We start from the raw sequence: 8663 nt of genomic DNA, 5'->3' as shown, positions 1-8663 counted from the left end.
GAGACAAATAAACAGTTGCTGCAGAAGGAACCTAGTGTCCGCGTGTCTTCTTCCCTGCGAGAAGACTGTGCAGGCTACAATCCATCTCAAAAACAAAAAAACAAAAAACTTAAAAAAGAAATAGATGGTGGGCAGTTATGGTGCAAGCCTTAATCCCAGCCCTTGGAGGCACAGGCTGGTGGTAGATCTCTGTGAGTTCAAGGCCAGCCTGGTCTACGGAGCAACTTCTAAGATAGCTAGGGTTACACAGAGAAAAACTGTCTCAAAAAAAAAAAACGAAAAAACACCTTCCCCCAAAAGGAAAAAACAAAACAAACAAAAAAGAAAGAAAGAAAGAAAGAAAGAAAGAAAGAAAGAAAGAAAGAAAGGAAGAAAGGGAAAGAAGGAAGGAAAAAAAAGACACAAAGTTTTAAAATAAAAGTGTTACTCTCGAGGGCTGGCGAGATGGCTCAGTGAGTAAGAGCACTAACTGCTCTTCCAGAGGTCCTGAGTTCAATTCCCAGCAACCACATGGTGGCTCACAACCATCTGTAATGGGGTCTGATGCCCTCTTCTGGTGTGTCTGAAGAGAGAGCAATGGTGTACTCATATACATAAAATAAATGAACAAATCTTAAGAAAAAAGAAGAGTTAGTCTTTCAATAAGTCCAAGCTTTTCTCTAATATCCAGAGAGAGAAGGTGTTAATAAAACCAGGACCCAGGGTTGCTCTCAGGAGTGATTTCTCTTTCCTAGACCCCAGGTTTTCCTAGGCGGGTGGTCTCCAAGGGGCCTAGTCCAGATGACCACGAGCGTCAGTCTTTGTTTTGTCTGGTGGTTTTCTCTGGCCATGCTCCTGGGCTGCTGCAGGTGGACAGGCTGGTTCACGTGCTTACCTTTGACGAGTAGAGAGTGAGCAGGGTCTGAGAGGATGGCAGCAAGGACACGTTAAACTGCTCTGGGACATCAGCGACAGTTGGGATTTTGTACTTGTCTGGGCTTCGAGAGTACAGCTCTCCCTCTGGAGAGTAGAGTAGCTCCTCGGTGGTATAAAGGCCCATTCCTTGAATAAATGCACCTTCGATCTGAAGGGGGACAGTTTTAAGCCTTAATTACCCTGCGGCCACTCTTAAGAAGGGGTTTCCACCCAGTTGGGCCACCACCTACCTGGCCAACATCAATGGCTGGATTCAGGCTACAACATGCATCCATGACAATGTCGGTTCTGATTTTCTGAGACAGATAAAAAGATTACTTCTTTGTAAAAACTTGAAATAAAATACTATTTTAAGGTGTAGAGGATATAGCTGAGTATTAGAGTGTTTGTCTAGTATGCATAAGGTCCTAGTAAAATTTATTTTCAGCTTAGTTCATAACAAAGGCAATTGCCGCCACAGCTGGTGACCTTGAGTTCAAACCCTGAACCCATGTGTCTGACCTGAATTACAGAAGCTGTCTAACCTGCACATGTGTACGGGGGTGTCCATGTCCCCTCTCCTTCAATCCCCTCAATGAAGAAATGAATTACAAAGTTTCTTGCAATCCCAGAACCACTGCCCCGAATATTCTGTTTCAGAGCTGGAAACATATCTGAAAAACTTCCCATTGGGGCCAGGCTTGGCCGACCTGGAAGATCTTCAGCATTTATTGTTCTAATTCCTGCTAGTTACTCCAAAGTCCAGGGCATGCTGGCGCATGAGTGAGTCACCTGGTAAATAATTGAGCCTGCCTGTCCACCCGATTCTTAACCTGGCTTCATGACTCTAGTGGTATTCATGAGTGTCTTAGTCAGGGTTTCTATTCCTGCACAAACATCATGACCATGAAGCAAGTTGGGGAGGAAAGGGTTTATTCAGCTTACTTCCACATGGCTGTTCATCACCAGAGGAAGTCAGGACTGGAACTCAAGCAGGTCAGGAAGCAGGAGCTGATGCAGAGGCCATGGAGAGATGCTCCTTGCTGGCTTGCTTCCCCTGGCTTGCTCAGCCTGCTCTCTTATAGAACCCAAGACTTCCAGCCCAGGGATGGCACCACCCCCTTGATCACTAACTGAGAAAATGCCCCACAGCTGGACCTCATGGAGCAGTCAGTGCTCTTAATCCCTGAGCCATCTCTTCAGCCCCCACCTCTGGACTTTCTTTGTCAACCATTCATCAGTATTTATTCTGGTAACACCTTTTTCTGTTTAGACTTAATTGACTGGGCTCCTCCTTTCTAGTCTTTGCATTGGAAATCCCTCCCTCCTGTCTCTTTCTCCTTTTCTCCCTCCCTTCTTTCCTTTTTTCCTTACTTCCTTCCAACAGGTTCTCATGTAGCTTAGGCTGGCTCAGAGCCTAGCTGTAAATGTCCTTTTCAAATCCTCTGCCTTGCACCTTTACAGGGCTGGGATTGCAGCTTCAGAACACCATGCTCAGAAGGGCCCTTCTCTTTGTAACTTTTGAAATGGAGTCTTGCTACACAGCAAGCTCAAATGTTGGGGCTACAGGTGGTTCCCCACCATGTCCTAGTGGCGATTCTCTCCTTGGTCTTGGGCCTAGAATCAGCTGCCTCCTCCTCCTCCTCCTCCTCCTCCTCCTCCTCCTCCTTCTTCCAGAAGAGGGCATCAGATCTCATTATGGATGATTGTGAGCCATCATGTGGTTGGTGGGATTTGAACTCAGGACCTTCGGAAGAGCAGTCAGTGCTCTTAACCACTGAGCCATCTCTCCAACCCCCTAGAATCAGCCTTCTTTCTCAACCTGGGTAGGGGCTGGAGTCACCTCAGCCCTCCCTACTGTACACTCACCTTGACATTTGGCATAGTTTGTGCTGTGGTATTGCACGGTGGAAAGAGATGGTGGCATGGTAGGTAGGAACCATTGCTTAACAGCTGGACATCCAGTGCCTCACAGAACTGTCCATAGTGGGCCATTTAATGTCTCTGAATAGAGTAAACTATTTTCATGGATCAACATTAATACTGAAATTTCTGAACATTTACTTATATGTATAAACTGGAAGGCACAGAAAAGACCAGATTTTAACACCATGTATTCTGGAAGATTCCTGTGTTTGTTTCTTTAAGGATTCACTTTAAAGCCTTCAGACAGAGTTGACAGATAAAATAAGTATGTCCCAAGACTTATGTGGGACATATTTATGCTGGAAACATATTTGTTGTTTACTTGAAATTCAAGTTTAATTAGCTAGCCTTGTTTTTATTTGCTAAATTCGACAACACACATGTCAGTGTGGAGGGTCTTATGTCTAACTAGCTGATCACCAAAACCAGCCTCTCATTCAGGCAGAGCCTCAGGAAAGCAGAGACACTGGGCTGTGGGCCTTGAGGGGAGCCTGAGGCAGGCCCAGGTTGACATCCCCAGGGCTGCTGCACAAACATCACTATCTATGTGTGTCTCAGTGTGAAAAACACCAGAAAACAGAGTCTAAGAACAGTCTGTGACCACGTGAGTTTTCCTCTTAAAAATGACCTCAAATAAAAGTGGAGCCACAGAGGGAGGCCAGATGTCTCAGCAGTTAAAGGTGTTTGCTGCCAGGCCTGGCAGCCTGCGTTTGAGCCCTTGGGGCCCGTGAAGTGGAAGGAATGAGTCTTCTCTCACAAGTCGCCTTCCGATCTCCACATGTGTCATATGGCATGCCCCACCCCCAGGGAAAATGAATGTAAAAAACGTGTTGACATAATATTAATGTATCTTAAAGGGAAACCTGAATTAAACAGGGGGGCATTTCTCTTCAGACGTTCTTTATTTACTGTGTCTTTTTTTTTTTTGGTTGTTTTTTGATTTTTCAAGACAGTTTCTCTGTGTAGCCCTGGCTGTCCTGGAACTCACTCTGTAGACCAGGCTGGCCTTGAACTCAGAAATCTGCCTGTTTCTGCTTCTCAAGTGCTAGGATTAAAGGCGCGCACCATAAATGGGCTGGGGGTGTGGCTTGTCTGGTAGAGTGCGCGCTGAGCACGCAGAAGCCTGTGGGTGTGACCACCAGCACCCACCCACACTGGACTTGGCTGCATAGACTTACAAGCCCAGCAATTGAGAGATGGAAGCAGGAAGATCAGAAGTTCAAGATTATCTTTGACTACATAGTGAGTTCAAGGGCAGCTTAGGCTACCTAAGATCCCGTCTCAAACAATATATATATATATTTTTTTATAATATTGATGTGGAAGAGAAGTTAAGTAACAGCAAGTAAATAGAAGTATTTTGATATGTTGCAGCCATCTTAATTTCTCTAGTGAAACAACTTACTACACCTTGGTTATATTTTATTCTATTTAATATTTCTGTTGTCCTTGTCTCCAGAATGGTAGCTGGAATATAAGCCACAGGCTTACCATTTATGGTGCAATTGATGCTGACTTGGCCTAGATAGATATGTTCCCTGTCTATGTAGGTGATTCTTGATGAGCAATAGCAGGCACAAGATTCTTTCCGGACCCCACCCCACCCCAGTCTATCGCTTTGGCCATCCATACTGCCCTTGGAATAATGACTATGGATGGACATCGGCTGAGCTAAATGATCTCACCTGGACAACCTATTTCCCTTTGAGGAATAAAACCTGCTTCTAGGTAAAACTTGGGGAAGTGACTTTGTCGTCTGAAATGCAGTGGTCACTTTAACACACTAATTACACTCAGCCGGTCACAGCCATTCCCCTTTGACTACTATATTACTATTATTTTATGTGACGATTCCAAGAGAAGACTGGATTTCTTGAAATTCCCTTGGGATGGAGAGAATCGTCTTCTCTTTTGTGCGTTATGTACGGATGCTGGACCACTTTCTACACAGTGCCAGTTGGGTTGCTGATCTAACTTGCCCAGGGCAGTGTTGACCTACCTTGTGAGCACCCGTCAGGCAGTCAATTTCAACCTCAGAACACGCAGCTCCATAGACGTAGTATGGGAATGGGTCTCCCTCTCCCTTCTCCCAGTCCATGAAGGCCTTGTAGCCCCTGAGGGAATAAAGTCCTTTAGATGAGGTGGGGGTGGCACAGAAAACATCAACGTCTGTGCGTTTAAACAAATTACCACAATTTAACAATAACATTTCAGCTGTCTGATGCGCATTTCAACTAGTTTCTTGTTTTGTTTTGTTTTGTTTTTGTTTTTAGCTCATTCAAGTTGTTTTCTGGCATTCACCTCGTGGTTATGTGCTAAACGAGGATGAGCGTTTCCTTCTGTGCATGCCTGTGTAGTTTGAGGGTTTATTTGGCTAAAGTGTAACTGTAGTGCCATATCCTTCTTGAATTTGATAGTTACCCCTCTTTGCTTTCTGTATATATTGAACATGAATTTACTGGGGGCAACCCCCTATCAATCAACCCTGCATATATGAAGAGAAGTGATTTTTACCTTATCCCCCAAAACCTGCTTCAAAGGAGAAAGGTTTTATTGTATTTTTTTTAAGATTTGTTTATTTTATGCATATGAGTACACCACCATTGCTCTCTTCAGACACAGCAGAAGAGAGCATCAGATCCCATTATAGATAGTTGTAAGCCACCATGCGGTTGCTGGGAATTGAACTCAGGACCTCTGGAAGAGCAGTTGGTGCTCTTAACCGCTAAGCCATCTCTCCAGCCCAGGAGAAAGGTATTATAATAAAGAAAGGGAGATTGGAAAAGTTGAGTAGCAAGTTCTGGTGATGACATCTATTCACTACTCACAATAAAGAACAGTAAGGGCTGAGGGTGTAAGTCAGCGGCTGAGTGCTTGTCTGCCATGTGCAAGGTCCTAGGTTCAATTCCCCAGGCCCAGAATAAACAAACAAACAAATAAATGTAAATCATAGTAGATAGACCAGTGTCTTTAATCCTGTTTGAGTTGTTAATTGTTTAACATTTCTTTAACTATATGTGAATTTACACAATTTTGGGCCTAGAATAGACTCCCATAATTATATAGTACAATCTTATTTATCAATGAGGACTGAGGCCCAAAGCAACCCAATCACCACATAGTATCTTACCTAAGCCAAGATATTTTTTGAGTTTTACCTGAAGTATCCAGTGGCTGAAAGACTGATTCTTTGTTCAAATGCTGCTTCTATCTGTGGAATAGGCATATTTAAGAGAGATTCAATAGATATACCACTTGTTAGGTGGGAATGAGCATTTATTTTTTTGACGGGGGTTGGGGGGTGGGAGGGGAGTTTCAAGACAGGTTTTCTCTGTATAGCCCTGGCTGTCCTGGAACTCACTCTGTAGACCAGGCTGACCTGAAACTCAGAAATCCGCCTGCCTCTGCCTCCTAAGTGCTGGGATTAAAGGTGTGTGTCACCACTGCCTGGCACATATTTTACATATAAAAATTTATCTCCACACCTTGGTATAGAAGCCTTGCTCTGACACCACCCATCATAGCAGGTAAAACACACAAACAAAATACAAATATTTAAATCTTTTAAAAACAGGTAATTGGGCAGTGGTGGCGCTCGCCTTTAATCCCAGCACTTGGGAGGCGCAAGCAGATTTCTGAGATCGAGGCTAGCCTGGTCTACAGAGCCCAGAACAGCCAGAAGTACACGGAGCCCTGTCTTGAAAAACCAAAAAAAAAAACAAAAAAAAAACAAACCCAAAACCAAAACAAAAGCAAGCAAACAAACAAAAACCAGGTAATTGTTCTGGGTAGTGGTGGCGCATGCCTTTAATCTCAACTTTGGGAAGGAAGAAACAGGTGGATCTCTGAGTTCAAGGTCAGCCTGGTCTACAGAGTGAGTTCCAGAACAGCCAGGGCTATGAAGAGAAACCCAGTCTGGGGGGGGGGGCAGGGGGGGAAGAAAGAAAAGAAAAGTATTTCGGGTTAATTTTTGAGTGTTAACAATATAAGGTGGTGTGTGTATGAGTGTGTGTGAGTGTGTATGAGTGTGTAGGTGTGTGATAATAATTTAATAAAAAAGTGTAGGATCTGTGAGGTCATTTCCTTTGAGATGTCTTCAGTTCTTTTCCTGCTCAGAGCATCAGTGTTTTGTGTGGCCCTTCCCTCTTCTTTCCCCTATATGCTGAGTGGGCGGCTTCTGGATGCTCTGCACGCACCCTTCCTCTTCCCAGCTAACAGAGACCCAGCTCAGAGAACCTTCCAAAGCTGTGGCTAGAGACTTAGAGGAACTGTCTTATGTGGGTGGCTGCTCACTGCTGTGGCCCAGAGACAAAGAGGAGCGCCTACCCAGTCTCTCCATGTCCCCTCTGGGTTTTTCTTAATGACAGGCTCAAGACGTTTGAGAAGGATCTGACAGGCATTCTAGAAGAAATAAATAAGAAAGCCTTGTGGTTAGGATTTGTGGCAAAGGATCTTAGTCGACCACAGGTTAGCATCAACTACGGGACTTGCTCTCCCCATCTTGCTTCACTTCCTGTGAAAATCGTCCAAATCTCTACTCTCAGATCCTCTTTCAGAGAATATCCAGACCTTGCTTCTCTCTTTTCTTTAGCTACATCTTTGAACTTTACTTTGTGCCTTCCAGTTATTAAAATTAATAGAATAAACACTATATCTTCATTCAAATTTGTGCTTGTTACAATGACAGGCCACTATCCTTTTTGGTCTAAAATTTTCGACTCTCTGCCCATCCCCCCACCTGTCAATCTGTCTCTCATGAAGCTACTTTGGGTTTGATGTGAGAAAATGAGAAAGTTGATTCTAAGACATATGCAGGCAAAAAACTCCATACCCATAAAATAAAAAGTAAATCTTAAAAAAATCAACCAAACAAACAAACAAAATGGAACTAAGCTGGGCAGTGGTGGTGTGCACCTTTAATCCCAGCACTCAGGAGGCAGAGGCAGGAGGATCTCTGAGTTTGAGACTAGCTTGTCTCCACAGCAAGTTCCAGGACAGTTCCAACAGACCAAACCAAACCAAATAAACAAAACCAGAACTATAAACCCACAGTTTCTGATCCTAAAACTAGATGCTCTAACTCTTAGCTAAGCTAACAACTCCACAGTGCCTGGCCTGACCACCTCTTGTGTTAGAGCCTACTCAAATATAAGCTAATGGATTTGAGCTTTTTCATACATTTGTTCTGAGAAAAACCCACTAGTTTTGTGCACCCCCGCCCCCTGGCCCAGAATTGTTCTCACATAGGTAAGACTGGTTTGAAGGCAGTTATTGTGGCAGTTATAGTGGTCTGCAGGAATATGCATTCCCACAATGCTCCAGTGGAAAAAGTGTTTATCATAGAAGAAGCATGACAAATTCAGTGACTACTAATTCAAAAGAACATAGATGTAGGTGTGGCAGTGCACACCTGTGATTCTATAGGTGACTGTCACGAGTCTGAGGTCAGTTGGGGATGTACAACATGTTGTAAGGCATCCTGAGCTACGGAGTGAGATGCTGTCTCAAAAAGGTCCCAGGGATGGAGAAATGGCTTGGCAGTTAAAAGCACTGGCTATTCTTCCAGAGGAACTGAGTTCAGTTCCTGCCACCCACAGGGCAGCTCTGTAGCTCCAGGTCCAGAGGATCTAATACCCTACCCTGCTCTCCAGCAGGCACCAGGCATGCATGTGGTTCACAGACATACATGCTGGTAAAATACCCATAAACATTAAAAAAAAAAAACAGTAACATACTAAAATAATAAAAAAATATAACAAATCAAACTAAAATATCAGTATTCCCAAATCAGTTAAATTAATAAGAAACCCATTAGCCGGGCGGTGGTGGCGCACGCCTTTAAT

General features: G+C 43.9%; 1 protein-coding gene across 1 annotated transcript in view; it reads right to left on the bottom strand.

Annotated features, from left to right (window-relative positions):
* The window catches only part of LOC116089178 (aldehyde oxidase 2), an 89712-nt gene that overhangs the window by 18016 nt on the left and 63033 nt on the right, over window positions 1–8663 (bottom strand). Inside the window, exons 29-33 of the mRNA XM_031368841.1 lie at window positions 7147–7221; window positions 5979–6031; window positions 4820–4934; window positions 1146–1211; window positions 875–1063 (exon numbers count right to left, since the gene is read on the bottom strand). Of these exons, the coding sequence (XP_031224701.1) occupies window positions 875–1063; window positions 1146–1211; window positions 4820–4934; window positions 5979–6031; window positions 7147–7221 (498 nt within the window). The remainder of the gene's footprint in view (window positions 1–874; window positions 1064–1145; window positions 1212–4819; window positions 4935–5978; window positions 6032–7146; window positions 7222–8663) is intronic.

Source organism: Mastomys coucha, unplaced genomic scaffold (genome assembly GCF_008632895.1).
Source record: "Mastomys coucha isolate ucsf_1 unplaced genomic scaffold, UCSF_Mcou_1 pScaffold14, whole genome shotgun sequence".
Lineage (NCBI taxonomy): Eukaryota > Metazoa > Chordata > Mammalia > Rodentia > Muridae > Mastomys > Mastomys coucha.
This window is presented reverse-complemented; position numbering and strand designations above follow the sequence as displayed.